General features: G+C 37.6%; 1 protein-coding gene across 1 annotated transcript; it reads right to left on the reverse strand.

Annotated features, from left to right (window-relative positions):
• Window positions 1-19,192: 19,192 nt before the first annotated feature.
• Window positions 19,193-21,930, reverse strand: LOC120092557 (trans-cinnamate:CoA ligase, peroxisomal-like). The gene is made up of 3 exons (XM_039050678.2): window positions 21,520-21,930; window positions 20,308-21,187; window positions 19,193-20,074 (listed from the first exon to the last, which is right to left on the reverse strand). Exons 1-3 carry the CDS (start codon window positions 21,715-21,717, stop codon window positions 19,422-19,424), a joined length of 1,731 nt encoding a protein of 576 aa, XP_038906606.1. The 5' UTR covers window positions 21,718-21,930; the 3' UTR covers window positions 19,193-19,421.
• Window positions 21,931-22,160: the final 230 nt, after the last annotated feature.

The following is a 22,160-nucleotide window of genomic DNA, read 5'->3' on the forward strand; positions in this document are numbered from 1 at the left end:
CCTTAAGTTCCCTCAACTCTTCTGGTGTCATCCTGTATGGAGCCTTCGAAACAAGGGTTGTGTCTGGTTCCAACTCAATAGCAAAATCTATCTCCCGCTACGGGGGCAGTCCGGAAAGATCATCTATAAAGACGTCTGGAAAATCTCTCACTACTGGCTCTGAAGTCAAGGTGACTTCAGCCTCTCTAGTGTCAACCACACTGCCAGTAAAGCCCCAAGCTCCTTGGTAAAATAGTCTACTAGCCTTCAATGCTGAAATCACTTTGGGTAGAACCACAGTCCCAAACCCATTAAATTTAAAACTGGCTCCTGTAGGAGGGTTAAAGATGACCTTCTTATGGGAGCAATCTATGCTGGCATGATTAGCAGCTAACCAATCCATGCCCAATATCACATCAAACTCACGCATATTTATAATTATCAAGCTCACATCTAATGCATGATTTGCTATCTCTACCTGACATGCCTTTATCTTTTTTGTAGCTAACATGATCTCTCCTGATGGAGTGGAAATAGAAAGTGTAAAAGGCAATGGTTCTGACTCTAACAAGGCATGCTTTACAAATATGGAGGATATAAACGAGTGCGAAGAGCCAGAGTCAAACAAAACTAAAGCATGGTGCCTCAAAATGGGAAGCGTACCTATCACCACTGTGCCTGACTTCTCGGCCTCACGCCGAGTGGTAGAAAACACCCTACCATTCTGCTGCTGACGACTCGGGCCTCCCTGAAACGAGCTTATGGGCTAGCCTCTAAGTTCAGGCACGTTCCTCCTTGGGCATTTCTCTAACATATGCCTCTTCTGACCACATCGAAAACAAGCCCAGAGCTAGCTAGGCAACGTCCCTAGTGTCGCCTACCACAAATAGTACAGATCGGACTATCCTTCTTGACAGTCACAACTTAGGAGCTCTATTATCCCCACTGACGTGGAGCATTAACTATGTTCGGGTTCTTTTGTTGATGCTCATGAGCCCTTGGCTCAACCTTCCTTTTCTGACCTGTAGAGGTCCCAAACCCGAGCAATTTCCTGTACTCTTCTCCTACCTGGGAGTCAGCATCAATCCTCACAACGGCCCATAGTGCCGCAACATACTCTTGAGGTCTAAGGCATGTACCATATCTCGTAGTCCACTCCTCAAACCCTGGATGAATCTCTCTGTCCTTGCTACCTCGATGGCTGCTAGTTCAGGAGCAAAGTGGAACAGCTTATTCAATTCCTGCTCATATTCCTCAACCGACATAACTCCATGTTTCAAGTTCAAGAACTCTGCCTGCTTGTTGTACCGAGTGTTGGCCGAAAAATACTTCTCATAAAAATGCTCCTTGAACTGCTCCTAGGTTGCAAGTTCCCCACCAGTATCAATCATTTTCTCTACTTAACGCCGCCAGATTTCTGCGTTGCTAGTCAACATGAAAACTGCACATTAAAGCTTGTATTCTTCCGGGCACCTCGTAAAATGAAAAAATCGTCTCAATAGATGACAACAACATTTCTGCTTTAGTGGGGTCCCCTAACGATCCATCAAAGGAGCAAGGGTCAAACTTCCTGAAATCCCTCAAATGCTTAGCCTCAAAAGGCAGGCCCTGCATGTCTCTATTCTGCGGCCGGGTCTGCTACAACTGCTCAGGTGGCACCTATTCCTCCTGAGCCTAGTTCTAGGAAATTTGTCCTATCATTGTGTTACGGATCAGCTCCTGCAGTTTTTCCATTAGGGAGGATGCAACAGCTTCACTAATTCTTGCTTCTATTGCCTTTTCATTGACTTGGGTCATAGGTGGATTCGGAACTGTCGGGACAATCTGGCTACTCTCTGCTCTCTCTTCCTGCACCTCTTGAAGAGGAGGATCTTGAACTCGTGGATGTTGCACTTGGGGGTCCTAAACGCCTCCTCTAATAGTCTTTCTTGCTCTAAGTTTAGGTGCCATGTTCTGTCATGAACTCATAAATTAGCTCTTTACCTCTGGGTCTTTCTCAGAAAACATGGTACTGAAACATTACATCACTAATCTCATATATGTACTGAAAAATTTCATTATAGAACACACCTGGCACTGACGAGGAATCCGTTACTGGGCCACAGGGACTACCTAGACTTACGTAGTAAGTCAGTCTTCAGAACCCAAAACATGGGCTCTGATACCCTGTAACGACCCGACCCCCTAGTACTCAAGTTAGACCGTTACTAAACACATGCATGCATGGAACTTAAAACGACACCTTTTTATAGTGAAATAAATGCAAAATAAATAAGGTAAATTCAAAAGACCTTCATTAAATTCAAATATTATAAACAGACGATAGGGTACCCATAAATCATAAATGATAATAAATAGTTCTGAAAATAAATCTTAATAGTAAGTTTCAAACATCAAAACTAAAGTTGAAAAAACATGAAAAGAAATCTAAATATCATGAGCAGAAGTATAAAACTGGTCCCAGTGGCTCGATCACGAATTTCGCTAGTCAATCGTCAGTGCATCTCTACCTTTACCTGAAACAACAACATAAGAAATGATGAGTATAAAATACTTAGTAAGTAACCTCACTACTGGGGTCAGGCTAGGCATCTATGTCTTCTAGATGCCTACCTCTGGTGGAACATATAAACTTCTCTAGTTCTCATGGGACACACACATACATGAAAAACTGATTTTTGACCTACTATAGTTAAGTATGCCCACTACCTCTAGTAAGTCCCGTAGGACCTATAACATCTGGTAAATCCCGAAGGAAACACAACCCTCTGATGAATCCCGAAGGAAACACAACCTCTGGTGAATCCCGAAGGAAACACTACCGCTGGTGAATCCTGAAGGAAACACAACCCCTGGTGAATCCAGAAGGAAACACAACCTCTGGTGAATCCCGAAGGAAACACAACATCTAGTGGGTATCTAACTAATCAGTAAGGACACTATCACAATCTCAACATCACAAGTATCACAACATGGTTCTATAACATATACACCTCAACATCATGGCTCTACAACATACATATATGCCTCAATATCCTCATATCAAATACAACCTCATGGAATCAAGTATCATCTTATGCTAGAATTCAAGTATCTACGTGCACAAATAAATCTTTCAAATTCTTATACAAGAACATACATCGGTTATACTATACTATCCGTCTATCATGCTATCGTTCTGGCATAATATTCCTCTATCAAGCTAGCATACATCAAGTGTCTAGCCCGTGGACAGTTCCAGTAGTAAGATTACTTACCTTTAATTGCAAGCTCTAGAAACTAGCAAGCTCAACCTCTTCCTTGCCCAACGAAACCTTAAATCAAAACAAAGTAACAAACAAGCAATTACGAAATTTCAATCTCTAAGCACAGTTTAAAAACCACCAATCCTAAACCAAAAGCTTCTCAACAACTTACCGAAAACCCAAAGGATCAAACTTAAATCACCCAAAAAAAAGATACCAGAAAACCTCAAGATCCAAACCTAACACCCAAACATCATGGTAAATTATTTTAGGTCGCAGTCCACGGTTCAGTCAAACTTAAATCAAGTAATTCATAAACATACAACATGTTTAACAACCCACATGAGTTTAGAGCCTTATCCTTCACCAAGATTCACTGACTACACCTTTAATCGACTGGATGAAAACTTCAATAATCTAAAATTTCACCCTAACATCCAAAATACGTCGAGTACCAATAAATCAAGGCCAAACTCTAGTGACTGTTCAAAATCCTCAAGAAATTCAATCAAAACAATTTGCACTTACCCTTAATCCAAGATTCCAACAAAGACCAAAGTAGACCCGACGCGGCAGGACGACGGCGACGGGCAGCGGTGCGACTAGGGTGGCAGACGTGCGATTGGAGAGGATCTGGATGAGCGGCTCAGCTGGACGGAGGAGTGGCGTGACTACCAGATCTGTCATGTCTTGAACATCCGACTGTGGTGCTAAAGCAGACGGTGGCTAACAGTTCGTGGCGGTCGCTCGACATCCGATCCAGATGGCACTCGGCTTTAGTACACGGATGGCTCGCGATCAGTTGTAGGCTGATGGCGAGCGACATGGTCACGAGGTTGCATCGACTGCAGCTAGAGGTCGGGCTTCAGTAAGGATGCTAGTAAATTAATATTTGGTTGAAGGCAGACTAGTGTTACTTTATGGGTTTTTATTAAAATTCAACAAATATATGAAATGTCAAACCAAATTTGAAGTTAAGAATTAGTAATTTTATCTTTCGATTTTTTTATTAAAAAAATCATCAACACATGAAAATTCTTTGCAAATAAAATATTTTTCAAAAGAATAAATTTGAGAACTGTAGTGTTCCTGTACGGGTTCATTGTTAAAGTGTCATAAATACATAAAACTTCTTGATAATTTAAAATGCAAAATTTGAAATTATTTTCACAAAAATAATAATTATAATTTCAACAACCAATACCAATTTTTAATTTAAAATGAAACTGAGTAGTGTTCTCTTTTTGGAATTTATTAATCCCTAAATATATGAAATTTCTCACCAAACCCCGACGATGGAGATTAGAAACATCAAAGTTTGATGTTATAATATTCTTGAGATGTAGGAAATTATTTTGGGAATCCGAAATAAATTTTCAATTTACTTAATGGCTCTGATGTCACTCATTATTATTAGCTCATGTTTTATTTCTAAAATGTGAGCCAATAAACATGATGTCACACCCCGCACCAGATTACCCTCCTAACTAGGATGGAATGGTGACTATAGCAGTTACCAACCCTTTTGCTAGAACTTACTGCCTATCTTATCTGTTAAATTTTGCTCAAATCCTGAATACATACATATTAACTAAGAACTTAACATATTTACATTACAGGGTTTCGCAGCATTGTTTATACATGGATATTACAACTTAGTGAGCCCCATCAATACTAGTCACTAGGTAGACACATGTGTACTAACTAATACAAATTTTCAATTACGCTTCCTTCAACCTGTTTCTTTGAGTGGCAGAGCACCAGCAGAAAAGTCTTTTGGGAACTGACCACTACCTAAAAGAAAAACATTTGAAAACATGAGCTAGAAGCCCAGTGAGTGACTTAATAAAACATAAATATCATGCTTAAACTGAAAGCTCGAAAACATAATATTGAAACTAAAATATACCAAGCAAACGTGTACATAAAACCTTTAAAACCATTATTTTTGAAACCTGAATCTTAGCTGAGAATGAACATTTGTCGCTCTAATAATCAGTGCCAAGCCATGGCCAAATGAGACCTCTACTTTGATCTCTTCATATTGAACTATGGCTAGGAGAGATCCCTACGTCAATTTCTTTAAATATACCGATGAGCATCTCAAGCAACTTCCTCTAAACATTAACATTGATAACAACTCTTAACCACCATTCAACATCATTATTCCTTAGTTGAGAACGAGCATACATCGCTCTAGCTCCCAACTTCTGTTATTAGCCACGAGACCCATGTTTCGGCCTCTCTTTGCTAGTTTATGGCATAGGAGACTATACTTCAGCCTCTCCATCAGAACTACCTACGTTCACATGGAGGTTTCTATGTATCGTCAACACCTTAAGTACATTTATTCAGATATCTTTCTTACCTTCAGTATTCCTTTTCATTGTGTTTAGGAATACAAACGTATGTACTTTGGCAATCTTAGGTATTTAAACATAGTACATCAAGCTTCACTCAACCTTAGTTTTAACCCTAACGCATGCTTCATACTTTGTAAAATAAGTAGGCTTAAATCGTGTTGAACTAGCTTGTAAAAACCATTAGCATGCGTTAGACATGGAATACATACTTGGAAAACTCATACATTAGTAACATCATGCGTTGATCATGCTTTCAATCATAAAAATAAGTTGCTTGGAATCACATAAAATTTAGCATGAGAATAACCTTGCTCAATCCCTCGACGTCGTATTACTTACTTGCACGTGCTCATAACTGAGTACCGTCATACTTTAGATACTTAACTAGGATACTTTCTCATTGTCCTTCAGCATCCTTAGGATACCTTCTCATTGTCCTTCAGTATCCCTCGTATAACTAGTTATAAGCATTTAGCTGAAAACTAAGGCTTAGTGCTCAAATCATCATACTAGTTCATCCATCATACTAGTTCTTCATAAAAATGGAGATACTAAAATATGCTGAAAGTATTTGGACAAGATAACATATTTAAATCATATCAATTTCCATGGAAAACATGCTTTACTTAGCATGAGAAATAGCTTCAAACATACGTTGCTTGGCACTTCATTTAAACACTTAGTATGGGAAATAACTTCAAAGAAATCATAGTTTCTAAATCATTAAAACATTAAATCATCACATAGTCACTCACAGCTCGTCGGGGCTCTTAACGAGTTATACGCCTCTCCTAGCTCTTCTTGGCCTGAAAGGACATAATTCCCGGTTAAATTCCTTAGAATTCTTAGCAGAATACCTCAAATAGTTCATTTACTAATGGAACTTTCATCCACAAAAACAGTATTACTAGCGAGATGATCAACATGAGTGAATTCATCCTCATGAGCGAGATCCTCATGAGCGAGATCAAGCATTTCTTTAACAAACTTCAACCTAGCAATACTCACCATACCAATGAGATTCAACTCAATTTCTAGCGAGATTTCCTTCTTGAGCGAGATCCTCATCACAAAATCAGTGAGATTATCATCCTGAGCAAGATCCTCATCCTCCTCATCTCGCTCTCGCTCTCCACGGTGAGCTATTTGTTTGTTCTTCCCAAGCAGCTGTCTACTTCTGCACAGACTCTCTGTTAACTTCAAAAAATCATAACTCAAAATCCTGAACTCTTTTCAAGAAATTTCCTTCTACAAACTTATTTAAAATTGAGTTAACTTTCTTACTTCAAACTTTCAGCCGAATATTCCTTATGTTTTGAACTGGAGTTTCCAATCTTCACCTTGGGCTCTAATTAATCCGAGATTCTGCCTCTTCTAAAAATTCCTTACTTTTTGTTCTTCTTCTCTTGCAATCTTTCTCTAGCAAGACAACCTCGAAAACTAGATTCTCCAAGCTTTCAAATTGCACTGATTTTACTAAATTTGCTCATGTAGATTGTCAAAACAAAGCTTTCGAATTTTCTCTTCTTTTTAATCTTCCTGCTGCCTCCCGAGTTCAAGGATTAACCGCCACGTCACCCCATATTTAGTGCCTCCAGCCCAAACCAATAAGTAAGCTTCCCTATTAATATGTTTTTCTTTTCCTTTCTCCACAACTCTTATAAATAACATGGATTTTCACTTATTAGATATTTAATATATCATTCCTTTGGCTAAACATACTTGTCTAGGAAATTTAGAATTCAAGGTTTACATTCACCTCCCCCTTAAAAGAAATTTCGTCCTCGAAATTTGCTCGGACTTATTTATAACTAGAGTTTCATAACATCCTTTGCTCGTAAACTTTACAACCTTCTTCTTTTCTTTCTTTTTTTTTCTCTTTTTTTTTTTTACTACTCTTTCGCTGCGCTACTCTGATATTAACTTTGTTCATGGTAAATAATACTAGTACGTATGAACAACTTGGTCATCATAGTTCACTATATTTGTCACATCCTTTGTTGACTCTTCCATTCTCCACTGAGTCATAGTACTCATTTATTACTAGGGTGGTCCTTTTCCATTTCCCAACAATATCACTGGAACATTCTTTTCCAGTTGTCACATCTTTGAATTAATTGTTAGGGGTGTTCAAAAAATCCGGTAACCCGATCAACCCGGAGTACCCAACCAAACCGCATGGGTTGGGTTGGGTTAGATTTTATGTTGGGTTTGGTTGGATTAAAAATGTTAAAAAAATATTAAATTCGGGTTGGGTCTCGGGTTACCCCATTTCAGGGTCGGGTCAACCCGATCCGACCCGAATATATATATATATATATATATATAAATAAAAGTTAAAAAAATAGTCAAATTTAAATTTTAAAAAAAAAACCGCGGTGACCCAACCCGGAAATTTTGAATTGGGTTGGGTTGGGTTGACCCTCCAAAAAAGAACTAATAGGGCTCATTATTAGCCAACCCGAATTTTTGGGTTGGTCCACAAAAATCTTCCAACCCAACCCGGACTATGTACACCCCTATTAATTGCTAGCTGTGAAATCAATATTTAGGTCAACTAGACTTCTCGACCTAACCGAGGGCACTCTTCTTAAAATGTCCTTTCTATTCATACTTGGGAGAAAATATTCTTTCTACTATAACATTTCCCAACTATGGCTTACCATACTGTATACATAAGGTTTCCTTAACTATACTAGTCCCTAGCTCAGTCACAATTCAAACTTCGAGCTATTGCCTGGAACATCAGCAGATTTGGACATTTTCCTTTTTGTCTTCTGTTGACCATTTTGTTCCTTATTTTTTATACTCAACGTACCCATAGTACATTTTGAGCTCACTGTTGCTCATCTTTTCCCTCCTCTTAGGATTAATCTGGCTAAGACTTCCTCTAGATTACACCCTTTCCTCGGAATTCACTAGAATAGACTTCACGTTTGCCACTAACCTCTGAGCAAACCTGCTATACATTCTATTTCTAGTGAAAACTCTATGTTTACCTGCATGACTCTCGACTTCCACTCAAGTACCAGTAGTGGATTGAGTAATCTTGTCTACCTCTGCCCTTCAGATTTCACTTGTTGACAAATCAAACATCACATAGTACTTTTCTTATCTTGCTAGACTATGCCTTAGTCTATTAGTCTAGAGTGGCCGCTCTACTCACTCCTTATCATGCTTTACTGCATTACTACTTAACCGGGAAGGAACCCTTTTATTCTTCCTAAAACATAATTTGCATCCTTAGTTGAGAGAGAACCTTTACTCAATTCCTCAACATCAATCCACAGTTAGTGTGGAGTGATCTCGACACTACCAATAACAACTTTTCTTCCATCATGTGATTCTAGTTTAAGTACCGTCGTACCTTAGGTACTACTGTTTAGATACCTTCTCCGTATACTTCAGTATCGAGCTACTCGGATACTTCTCCATGTCCTTCAGTATCGAGCTATTCAATTTCTAAGACTGAGCTTCAGTACCTTCTCCGTGTACTTTAGTACTGAGCCACTCATTGTAAAACCCAAACCCTAATTACTTTAACTAAGAGTAAGTAATGAGACGTCTCCTAATGAGTTAAATGAAGCCATGTTTTAAGAGGGTTAGAGGCTGGAAGCAAGAAGAAATAAGCTCTTGTGTAGCTAAGTAAAAACCCCGAATTCAAAGTTTCCTAAACAAGAATGTTTAGCTAAAGGAATGATATATTAAATATCATATAAGTGAAAATCCATGTTATTTAAAGAAGTTGTAGAGAAGAAAAAGAAAAACACAAAATAAGGAAGCCCACTTATTAGTTTGGCACGTGGCGGTTAATCTTTGAATTCGGGAGGCAGCAGGAAGATTAAAAGGGAAAAGGAACTTCGAAAGTTTGTCTTCGGCAATCTACATGAGCAAATTTAGTGAAATCACTGTCATTTGAAAGCTGGGAGAATCTAGTTTTCAAGGTTGCCTTGCCGAAGAAGGATTGCAGGAAAAGAAGAACAGAAAGTGAAGAAAATTATAGAAGAGACAGAATCTCGGGTTAATCAGGGCCTGAGGTAAAGATTGGAAGCTCTAAGCCAAACTATAAGAAATTTTTTGTTGAAATTTTAAGGTAAAAAACTTACTCAATTATAAACATGTTTGTAGAAGGAAGTTTCTTCAAAAGAGGTCTAGATTTTGATTTATGAATTTTTAAAGTTGTAACAGAGAATCTAAGCATAAGCAGGCAGGTGCTTGGGAAGAACAAGCAAACAGCTCACCGTGGAGATTATAGCGAGATTTTGTGATGAGGATCTCGCTAATGAAGGAAATATCGCTAATTTTGTGATGAGGATCTCGCTCTAGAAGGGAATCTCGCTAGGAATTGGGCTGAATCTCGCTAGAAATTGGGTTGAGTATCGTTGGTCGCTGGTAAGGTGAGTATCGCTCGTAACACTGATCTCGCTCTAAAGGATCTCGCTGGTATCACTCTAGAGGATCTTCTGATACGCTCTAGAGGATCTCGCTAGTATCGCTCTAGAGGATCTCACTGATATCGCTCTAGAAGATATCGCTAACCTCGCTCATGGAGATCTCGATAAAGCTGTCTTCGTTGATGAAAGTTCCTTTAATAAATGAATTAATTGAGCTATTTTACTAATAATTCTAAGTAGTTTAATCGGGAATTATGTTCTTTCAGGCCAAGAGGAGTTAGAAGAGGCATATAATCCGTTAAGAGGCCAACGAGCTGTGAGTGACTATATGATGACTCACTGTTTTAATGATTTAGAAACTGTGATTTCTTTGAAGTTATTTCTCATGCTAAGTGTTTAAATGATGTGCCAAGCAACAAATTTGTGAAACTGTTTCTCATGCTAAGTAAAGCATGTTTTTCATGGAATTGACATGATTTAGATATGTTATCTTGTCCAAATACTATCAGTATGTTTAAGTAACTCCATTTTATGATGAACCAGTATGATGGATGAACTAGTATGATGATTTGAGCACTAAGTCTTAGTGTTCAATTAAAGGTTTATGACTAGTTATATGAGGGATACTGAAGGACAATGAGAAGGTATCCTTTCAACTAAATGTTTATGACTAGTTATATGATGGATACTGAAGGACAATGAGAAGGTATTCTAAGGATACTGAAGGATAATGAAAAGGTGTCCTAAGGGTACCGAAGGAAATGAGAAGGTATCCTAGTCAAGTACCTAAGGTATGACGGTACTCAGTTATAACCACATGCACGTAGGTAATACAACGTCGAGGGACTGAGCAAAAGGGTTCTCCCCGACTAAGGTTGGCATTGAGGGTTAGATCTAATAGTTCACTCTCAACTAAGGATGAAGGTAGTCATGACTTCTTCTAGGCTAGAAGGATAGTTTGGAATTGCTAATGCTTATGAATGTTTATCAACGCATGATGTTACTAATGTATGAGTTTTCCAAGTATGTTTTCCATATCTAACGCATGCTAATAGTTTTACAAGTTAGTTCAACATGATTTAAGCCAACTTATTTTGCAAAGTATGAAGCATGCGTTAGGGTTAAAGCTAAGGTCGTATGAAGCTTGATGTATTATGCTTTAAATACCTAAGATTATCACAGTACATGCATTAGTATTCCTAAATATACTGAAAGGGATACTGAAGGTAGAAGGTATCCTAAAGAGTTTTCTATGCTATACTTCAGAACTATTCTTTAAATGTTTTTTGAGAACTTGATAGCTTGAGTGAGCTGGATACCAAAGGTAAGGAAGGAATCTAAATAAATGTACCTAAGATGTTGACGGTACATAGAAAACTCTATAAGCACGTAGACAGGTCTGAATGAGAGGCCGAGGTATGGGTCTCTTAGCCAATAAGAGACGTTGGGAGCTAGAGCGATGCATGCTCGTTTTCAACTGAGGAATAATGATGTTAATGGTGGTTTTAAAGGTTTTATGTACAAGTTTGCTTGGTATACTCTAGTTTCAGTATTATGTTTTCAAGCTTTCGGTTTTAAGCATGAGATTTATATTTTTATTAAGTCACTCACTGGGCTTCTAGCTCACGTTTTCGAATGTTTTTCTTTTTTAGGTAGCGGTCAATTCTCAAAGGACTATTCTGTTGCTGCTCTGCCACTCAAAGAAATAGGTTGAAGGAAGCGTAATTGAAGACCTGTATTAGTTAGTACGTCTGTCTAGTGACCAGTACTCTTGATGGGGCTCACTAGGTTGTAATATCCATGTATAAACAATGTTGCGAATCCCTGTAATGTAAATGTGTTAGGTTCTAAGTTAATATGTATGTATTCAGGGTTTGAGTATTATTTAGCAGGTATGATAGGCAGTATGTGCAAGTAAAAGGGTTGGTAACTGCTGCAGTCACCATTCCGTCCAAGTTAAGAGGGTAATCTGGTGTGGGATGTGACACTCATACTCAACTTGCATATTCTTATCTCTCAATGACTTAGCTGCCAAAAAATATTCTATACTAACGCATTCTCATGATCATTGAAAAGCATAGCATAAATATAACATTAGTGTGAGGTGCGTTGCTTGGTAACTATTTGAGAATAGTTGTCATAAATAGCTTTCAGTAAACATGCATTGCTAAACATTCATAAGCTTTAGCAATTTACTTAAAACATTTAAAGCATTTAGATCACTCATTTCTGCTGTTGGAACCATATGACCAAGAAATACAACCTGGTCTGACCAAAAATTACATTTGCTGAACATGGCATACAACTGCTTCTCTCACAACATCTGCAAAACTATCCTCAAATGGTTCCCGTGATCTTCCCTACTGCTTTAATACACCAATATGCCATCAACGAAGATTATCATGAATTGATTCGAGTACGGATGAAATATCATATTCATCAAGTCCATAAATACTGCAGGGCATTCGTTGTCCAAATGGCATTACTAGGAACTCGTAATGCCCACACCTCGTCCTGAATGCAGTTTTTGGAACATCCGCCTCTACCTTCAACTGGTGGTAACCTAATCCCAAATCTATTTTAGAGAAAATCGTGGCTCCCTTTAACTGATCAAAAAGATCACCTATACCAGGCAATGGGTACTTGTTCCTGATCGTCTCCTTGTCCAACTGCCTATAATCTATACATAACTGAGAGTACCGTCTTTCTTCTTAATAGAAGACCGGCGCTTCCCAAGGTGACACGTTGGATCTGATTTAACCCTTATTTATTAATTCATGTAACTGAACTTTCAACTTCTTAAGTCCTTCTGGCACCATCCTTAATGGTAACTGAAAAATAGATGTTGTACCTGGAATTAAATCGATAGTAAACTCAACTTCCCTGTCAGGTTATGAATCTGATAACTTTTCAGGGAAAACATCCAAGAACTCTTGTACAACTGATACACCCTCAGGTTCAGTTTCTCATCCTACGACACCGTCACATGGGCTAAATAGGCTTCACATCTTTTACTTAGCAGTTTTCTAGCCTTCACTGCTGTTATTAAGCTTTCTGAAACATTCCTTTGCTTCCTACAAATACTGTCTGTTGCCTACCAAATCTCTCGAATATTATCTATACTTAAAATAATTCATACGATTGTAATATTTATTCGGGAAATCCTTACTCCAGAGTGACATCAATTCCAGGAAACCTAACAGAATCACTTCATAACTATAATTATCAACAACTACCCCAGAGCCTGTAAAACTCTTATACTATTATAACCTCTCCATAGCATAATAATAACTACTTAGGGACATGCTCTCTACATTATTTCCTACAAGCAGTGCAACATGCTAGATAATAATAAAGGTATAGCACCATAAGCAACTATTTCATAAATATACTAGTACATAAAGTTACTTTACCATTCACAACATTAGGTGACTCCTCTACCTCCTGGTAGGACACTTCGTAAAACCTACCCTGGCGCTGAGGTCATCCTACTTCCTTTCTCGTTTTTCTTCTCTTGAATCCCTTCTTCGGCTGTTGAGCCACTAGGTTTATCTATCGTCTATAAAGTCATTCCGTGTTCTAGCTGAACTTCTCGACCTAGCTGGGCATTCCTTCTTGAAATGTCCTGCCTATCTGCACTGAAGACATACGTTTTTCCTTCTGTAACATGTCCATCGAAGATGCTTACCACAATTCGTATGTAAGGGTTTCTTACCCGTACTAGCTACCAGCTCGGTAGGATGCCAAACCTTGATCTATCACCCATACTAACCACAAGTCTTGGCTTCTTCCTTCCTACACTATGCTGACTTATAGCTCTCTGTCCTTTATCAATACCTATTAGGTCATTCTCAATACCGTACTTCCTTTCCGAGTCCGCCAGAGTTGATTTGACACTTTCTGTCAACCCCTTGGTGATCCTGTTAAATATTCTGTCCTCTAACTGAGGATCTGTTCCTATCTGCGGAATCCTCGACTCCCTATCTGAAGTCGTTTCCTAATTTATCGGGTCTTTACCTTTACATTCAATAAAATCTGGATTCCCTCAGGCATCGGAACTACTAAAGGTAGGGTCAGGGTTTCCGTTGTCTGTCTGCCTACTCTGCTTTCCACTTTTACTTGACATCTTCCTTTTACTTAGGTAGTACACATGCTAAGGACTTAGGACTCAGACTTATATATAAAAACATTTCACCTCTCTTCCCAAAATCTTTTGCTCTGATACCAACTTGTCACACCCCACACTAGATACCCTCCTAACCTGAATGGAATGGTGACTGCAGCAGTTACCAACCCTTTTATTGGCACTTACTGCCTATCTTACCTATTAAATTTTGCTCAAACCCTGAATACATATATATTAACTCAGACCTTAACACATTTACATTACAGGGTTTCGCAGCATTGTTTATACATGGATATTACAACTTAGTGAGCCCCATCAAGAATACTAGTCACTAGATAGACACATGTGTACTAACTAATACAGGTTTTCAATTATGCTTCCTTCAACCTGTTTTTTTTAGTGGCTAAGCAGCAGTAGAAAAGTCTTTTGGGAACTGACCACCACCTGAAAGAAAAACATTTGAAAACATGAGCTAGAAGCCCAATGAGTGACTTAATAAAACATAAATATCATGCTTAAACTGAAAGCTCGAAAACATAATACTGGAACTAAAATATACCAAGCAAATGTGTACATAAAACCTTTAAAACCATTGTATCTGAAACCTGAATCTTAGCTGAGAATGAACATTCATCGCTCTAATTCCCAGTGCCAAGTCATGGCCAAATGAGACCTCTACTTTGATCTCTTCATATTGAACCATGGCTAGAAGAGATCCCGACGTCGATTTCTCTAAATATACCAATGGGCATCTCAAGCAACTTCCTCTCCTTCAGAACTACCTACGTGCACGTGGAGGTTTCTATGTACCATCAACACCTTAGGTACGTTTATTCAGATACCTTTCTTACCTTCAGTATTCCTTTTCATTGTGTTTAGGAATACCAACGCATGTACTTTGGCAATCTTAGGTATTTAAACATAGTACATCAAGCTTCACTCAACCTTAGTTTTAACCCTAACGCATGCTTCATACTTTGTAAAATAAGTAGGCTTAAATCGTGTTGAACTAGCTTGAAAAAACCATTAGCATGCGTTAGACATGGAATACATACTTGGAAAACTCATACATTAGTAACATCATGCGTTGATCATGCTTTCAATCATAAAAATAAGTTGCTTGGAATCACATAAAATTTAGCATGAGAATAACCTTGCTCAATCCCTCGACGTCATATTACTTACGTGCACGTGCTCATAACTAAGTACCGTCATACCTTAGGTACTTAACTTGGATACTTTCTCATTGTTCTTCAGTATCCTTAGGATACTTTCTCATTGTCCTTTAGTATCCATCGTATAACTAGTTATAAGCATTTAGCTGAAAACTAAGGCTTAATGCTCAAATCATCATACTAGTTCATCCATCATATTAGTTTTTCATAAAAATGGAGTTACTAAAACATGCTTAAAGTATTTGGACAAGATAACATATTTAAATCATGTCAATGTCTATGGAAAACACGCTTTATTTAGCATGAGAAATAGCTTCAAACATACGTTGCTTGGCACTTCATTTAAACACTTAGCATGGGAAATAACTTCAAAGAATTCATAGTTTCTAAATCATTAAAACATTAAATCATCACATAGTCACTCACAGCTCGTTGGGTTCTTAACGGGTTATACGCCTCTCCTAGCTCTTCTTGGCCTTAAAGGATATAATTCCCGGTTAAATTCCTTAGAATTCTTAGCAGAATACCTCAAATAGTTCATTTACTAATGGAACTTTCATCAACAAAGACAGTATTACTAGCGAGATGATCAACATGAGTGAATTCATCCTCATGAGCGAGATCCTCATGAGCGAGATCAAGCATTTCTTTAACAAACTTCAACCTAGCGATACTCATCATACCAACGAGATTCAGCTTAATTTCTCGCGAGATTTCCTTCTTGAGCGAAATCCTCATCACAAAATCAGTGAGATTATCATCCTGAGCGAGATCCTCATCCTCCTCATCTCACTCTCGCTCTCCACGGGAGCTGTTTGCTTGTTCTTCCCAAGCAGCTGTCTGCTTCTGCATAGACTCTCTGTTAACTTCAAAAAATCATAACTAAAAATCCTGAACTCTTTTCAAGAAACTTTCTTCTACAAACTTGTTTAAAATTGAGTTTCTTACTTCAAACTTTTAGCTGAATATTTCTTATGGTTTGGCCTGGAGCTTCCAATCTTTACCTCGAGCCCTGATTAATCCGAGATTTTGCCTCTTCTACAAATTCCTCGCTTTTTGTTCTTCTTCTCCTACAATCTTTCTTCGGCAAGACAACCTTGAAAACTAGATTCTCCCAGCTTTCAAATGGCACCGATTTCACTAAATTTGCTTATGTAGATTGCCAAAACCAAGCTTTCGAAATTTCTTTTCCTTTTAATCTTCCTGCCGCCTCCCGAGTTCAAGGATTAACCGCCACGTCACCCCATATTTAGTGCCTCCAGCCCAAACCAATAAGTGAGCTTCCCTATTTAATATGTTTTTCTTTTCCTTTCTCCACAACTCCTATAAATAACATGGATTTTCACTTATTAGATATTTAATATATCATTCCTTTGGCTAAACATACTTGTCTAGGAAATTTAGAATTCGGGGTTTACACATGAGACATTTAAAAACAAAGCAAAATAACATTTTATGGACCTTATTTTTTTAATTGAATAATAAAATATAAAATTTGGTAGTCGTTTTCACGGATATTATAGAGTGCTAACACTTTACCTACACATAAATGACTTCCGAACTCAAATCTGAATTTACTTATACTAGTATTTTTTTAAATTAGGTGACCAATCACGCATCTAATATGATCGATGGGGACTCCAAACTCTTTCTTTAAAGAGACCCATAAAAAGATGACATCAGTCCTCCATGTCGCGATCACGTTGTGACACTCATAACAAGCTATTCCCATTGAAATGAAAGAACGTGACAATAACATAGCCCTCCAATACTTTGGAAGATAGAGTTTCTACTCTGAAGAGGGTTAGTTTTAAGCTAGAAATTATCCTTACTTATGAATTAATATATCTTTGTTCTTGTGTATATAGAAGGTTGTCCTAATTGAACATGCCATATATCCCTTTTAGCCATGACTATAAGTTCAATGTTACGTTGAAATACTCTTTCTTTGCTTATAATCTCTCAGCCATATCATTATACTTGAGGGAACCTTCTGTCTTTTACTTATGTATACATGTTTCAATGCATTAGATTTTCCAAAGCACGTCCGTCATGATAGGAAATCAATTTTTAACTGACACACGTTGGGCTTATAAGGCTACTTACAGTTGAAATGTTAAGGTAAATGTTTGATAAACTTTTACCCTGAGCATTAGGCCTACTCTCACATTCTCTGTACACTTTTCAAATCGAAAAATTAGAATTTTATCCCAGTAGAAAAAAAAACATGTTGAAATAAAATTAGCTATCGTTATATGTACAAAAAAAATCTTAATTTATTTCTATGTTTCATTGTCCTCGCCAAAAAGGTCGTGTGTAATGTGGGTATTATGTGATAAAGTTCATGAGAGAGGTTTTATATCATCCAAATACTCCTATCAATTTCCTTGTATGTCACTATTCTAACTTTTTACCTATTGCAAACTTAGTAATAATGAAATTATTTGTTATTCATTTACTTTGATGTAATTTAATACTAAGAACCCTTTTACCCAAGAAGAATTCGATGAGGTTCGAGTTGAGTGAGAGGAGCATGTGTCAAACTACACTTAATCGGATCGCATCATTTCACAATATATATTTCTTTGACTTTCGCTCTGAACTTTTGGTATCTCTTATGCATTTTGGATGACTTTGTTTGCTTGTAAAGTTGTTGGAGAGTTTTCTTAAATTTTGGTAGATCATATAGGCATTGTATAGTTTTGAAACATAATGTGTAGCATTGCTTGGTTGCCAAGCTATTGGAGATGTTTTTTGAAATTTTGGTAGATTTTATACATATTATATAGGTTTGAAATATGCTGTGTAGCACTATATTGAAATTCAGTTGTGAATTGATCATCAATATTAAAATGATATGACAGATTGTGTTCTCTAGAAGTTCATCTTTATTTTGTTGAATATTTGTGTGGAGAAATGAATCGAAACAAAGAATGAGAAGTATTAGTATTATAAAAATCGTTTATGCAGGATATGGGTTCCATATTTTGCTAATAATTTATTGCAGGTTATATCAGATATGATGTAAGTGTTAAACTAACATCGTAGTAGACAATAATAACAGTTATTAAACGTCATCCAAACAAAACAACTTTAATTAGAATCAATGTCAGTTTCCAACTATCATCCATGACCTATATTATATCAGTGACAAACTGACATCCTACCTAACCATCATCGTAATATGTATGCTGACATGGGTATGATGTCATTTTCTAACTGACATCATACAAAATTGTCATCAAATGTCTATGATAGGATGTCAGTTCACAATCGCCATCCTAAACAACAGCCATTGTATATATACGAGAGTGGAAAATTTGATGGCGGTTCAAAACTGCCATCAAAGATACATAATTCGCCATCATATATATCCTAAGGTGACATGTGATACAATTGCAGTTTGTAATCCACCATCATATATATACGATAGCAGTTCAGAACTGACATCTAAAACCAAAATTGTTGTAGTGTTAAATAAAAATGACTTTTTAAAAACATTTTTTTTTCTCTAGTTGGTTCATACAGACCCTAACATGATGGACATATGAATTGCTTACCGATATATATAGGACATAAGGGTAAAAAAAATATTTCTAAAACCAAAGCGAGCATAGTTCGAATATGAATGTTTCAGCAACTAAGAGGGTTATAGTTCGAATCCGTCTACTATATTGTAAAATTAAAATAATAATAAAAGAGGTGATACTCGAAAGTAATCTTCTTTTAAAACATTAATTTCATACACAGTTTCCTTAATAAATATCTCAACACATCTTAAAAATAAACAATTTCAAAATGAGATCGAAATACATATATGATAATTTGTACAAATTGCATTATAATGCAATTTTTTTTTTTTTTTTTTTTTTTTTTTGCTACCTTTGCCAAAAAGAAAAACACATAAACATAAATGCAATATTTGATTCTTCTTTTGTTAAGTGTGCAAGTGCCCCCAAAATAATCTCTTTTAAACATTAAATTTCATACACAAATTTTATGGACCACTCATCCTGGATAAATATCTCAACATCTTACCTTATTTAATAGAAAAGACTTGAAAATGAGAAGGAAATAACTACACGTATTATAATTTGTACAAATTACATTTTTTATAATGCAATAAATTGTAGTCCCTCTCAAAGCCGAGACATCGCCAAAACATGCTCACCATAATCCGATCGTCGGTTGCCGTCTTGCCGGCTGGATTTGTTCCAGCCGGTGCCAACCACTCTTTTCTCAGACACCTCCAAATATTTCGCCTGCTCCCTCAATTTGAACTTCTGAATCTTCCCGTTCGCTTTCGGAAGCTCCCCCACGAACACCACCTTCTTCGGCACCATATAGTGCGGAAGATTTTTCCGGCAAAACGCAATGATCTCTGCCTCGCTCACTCTGCCAGCATCGCCGTGGACGGCGACAAAGGCGCAGGGGCTCTCTCCCCAGCGGGGATGCGGCATCGCAACAACTGCTGCCTCCGCCACCTGTGGGTGGCTGTAGAGCACTGTCTCGACCTCGACGCTGCTAATGTTCTCACCGCCGGAGATGATGACGTCCTTGGACCGATCCTTGATCTCTAAGTAGCCATCGGGGTAAATCACACCAATGTCGCCGGTGAGGAACCAACCGTTTTTGAAGGCTGCCGCGGTCGCTACCGGATCCTTGAAGTAGCCCTTCATGAGGCCGCTGCCACGTAGGACAATCTCGCCGGTGGTGTGGCCGTCGTGGGGCACACTTTCCATTGTGTCCAAATTTTTGACGTCCACATCGGCTAATGTCAAAATGCTGATTCCTGATTTTGGTAATGGTAACAAATATGTCAGTTTTAGTGGAACATTTAGGTATACTGCAGAAATTGGTTATTTATATTACCAAGTTTTCCTTAAAAAGATTTAGAATTAGATTTTATAATCTTACCATTAATTTTAAAGAAGGGCACCTACCTCTCCACAAAATCTTAAGTTTATATGTTTAATGTTAAATTATAAATTTAATCTTCAAAATAAGTATGTTGAGAAAGAATACCTTGTCTAGCTTTAAGCTTGGCTTGTTTATCGGCTGGCAAAGTGTTCCACTTTTCTTGCCACTCGCAAACCAACGCCGGTCCAGTGGCCTCCGTCAGCCCATAAGCATGTGTTATATGAAAACCAAGAGCCTCCATCTTTTCTAACAACGGCGCTGGTGGTGGTGCTCCACCGGTTAGCACGTTGATGGGCCAGGCAACTCTGCATCGATCGTGGCTATTAGCATCGAGGATAATTCTAAACACAATCGGAGCACAACACATGTGAGTTACGTGATGCAAATTAATGTTCCGAAAGATATCAATCGCCGTCGTATTGCGCATACAAATATTGGTCCCACCACGAGCCGCAATCCCCCATGTGAAGGTCCAACCGTTACAGTGGAACATCGGCAGAGTCCACAAATAAACAGGTGCATTTCCCATTTCCCAACCCATTACCAAGCTAAGCGTGCTAAGGAACGCGCCACGGTGGCTATACACCACACCTTTCGGCGCTGACGTCGTGCCAGAGGTGTAATTCAATGCTATGGAGTCCCATTCGTCATCGACCTCTAATGGAGTGAAATTGACATCCCCATCATGGATGAGTTTCTCATATTCAAAGTTTCCAAACCGAATGCCGGTAGGAGAGTCAATGTCATCAATGATAACGACGAGTGGCATTGGAAAAGATTTTGCCATTAATAAACGAAGAGCATCTTTGGCTTCTTGAATGTATTGATAATCAACAAAGAGGATCTTTGCCTCCGAGTGGCGGAGGATGACAGCGATGTTATTCACATCGAGGCGAGTGTTTATTGTGTTCAAGATGGCACCTGCCATTGGTACTGCAAAATGCATCTCGTATAATGCTGGAACATTAGGCGCTAGCACTGACACCTTCATGAATGAAGAGTAAAACGCATAGTTAACCTAAAATGTTTTTATAAATGCGAGAATACATATATAAATTTGATGCAACTTATAAAGTTAAACTCTTAAATTGATTTTCCTGCCCAAAAGGTATTTTTCTAAAACTCCTAAAATATCATTTAATTTCTAATTAATATTGATTTTCATTTGTGGGAATATTCTACAAATTTTGAGAGGAGTTTTAAGATAATGATACGATTAAATTTAACATAATCTATAAACTCAAACTTTTGCATGATGGTTGTTTTAACAATAAAAGTTCGAAGAAGAAGAAGAAGAAGAAGAGAGTGGGGTCTTACAACATCGTTCTTGGAGATGTTGAGATGGCGGAGGGAGGAGGCGAGGCGACAACAACGCTCATAAGTTTGATGCCATGTGAAGCGAGTTCCCTCATAGATAATAGAAGTTCGATCAGCGTAAAACGTAGAAGCTCGTGTGAGAAAGGTGATGGGTGTGAGAGAGGTATAATTTGCATCACATTTCAAAAGCATATCCATATTTGTTTTGTTTTATAAAATAACAGGAACAAGAAACAAAAGAAAAATAGAAAGGCTCAAAGTTTTATGAGTTAGAGAGAGAGAAAGAGAGAAGAGAAGTTATGGTGTTGAAAGGAGAGATGGGAAGGAGATTTTATAGGAAGAAAGAATAAGGAGAAGGAAAATGGATGAAGAATTCAAAGAAAATTCAAAGGAAGATGATGGGAAGTTGATATGTAATGTAAACGGACTAAATGCTTATAGAGATTTTTAAAAAGATATTTAAAAAATATGGCAACTACACAATCTAATTATTAAAAATATGTCACAAATTTTGTTTTATTCAATATGTGGCTGTTGAGAAGACAGAATAACATTTTTCTTTGGTAATTTTGACTAAGTCGAAACATCTCTCTTTTTTTTCCAATTATCTTTTTCTAGTTTCTTTCTTCACCTTTTCTTCG

Source organism: Benincasa hispida, chromosome 12, assembly GCF_027475165.1.
Source record: "Benincasa hispida cultivar pf3 chromosome 12, pf3_genome.v1.1, whole genome shotgun sequence".
In the NCBI taxonomy this organism is placed as follows: Eukaryota; Viridiplantae; Streptophyta; class Magnoliopsida; order Cucurbitales; family Cucurbitaceae; genus Benincasa; species Benincasa hispida.

What these genes read in the sequence shown, in the direction of transcription:
- LOC120092557 (XM_039050678.2), bottom strand. Translation starts at nt 21,717, where the DNA reads ATGGATATGCTTTTGAAATGTGATGCAAATTATACCTCTCTCACACCC. An exon ending in ACATCTCCAAGAACGATGTT is followed by an intron (nt 21,188 to 21,519) that starts GTAAGACCCCAC and finishes TCATTCATGAAG; the next exon opens with GTGTCAGTGCTAGCGCCTAA. An exon ending in CAAGCTTAAAGCTAGACAAG is followed by an intron (nt 20,075 to 20,307) that starts GTATTCTTTCTC and finishes TACCAAAATCAG; the next exon opens with GAATCAGCATTTTGACATTA.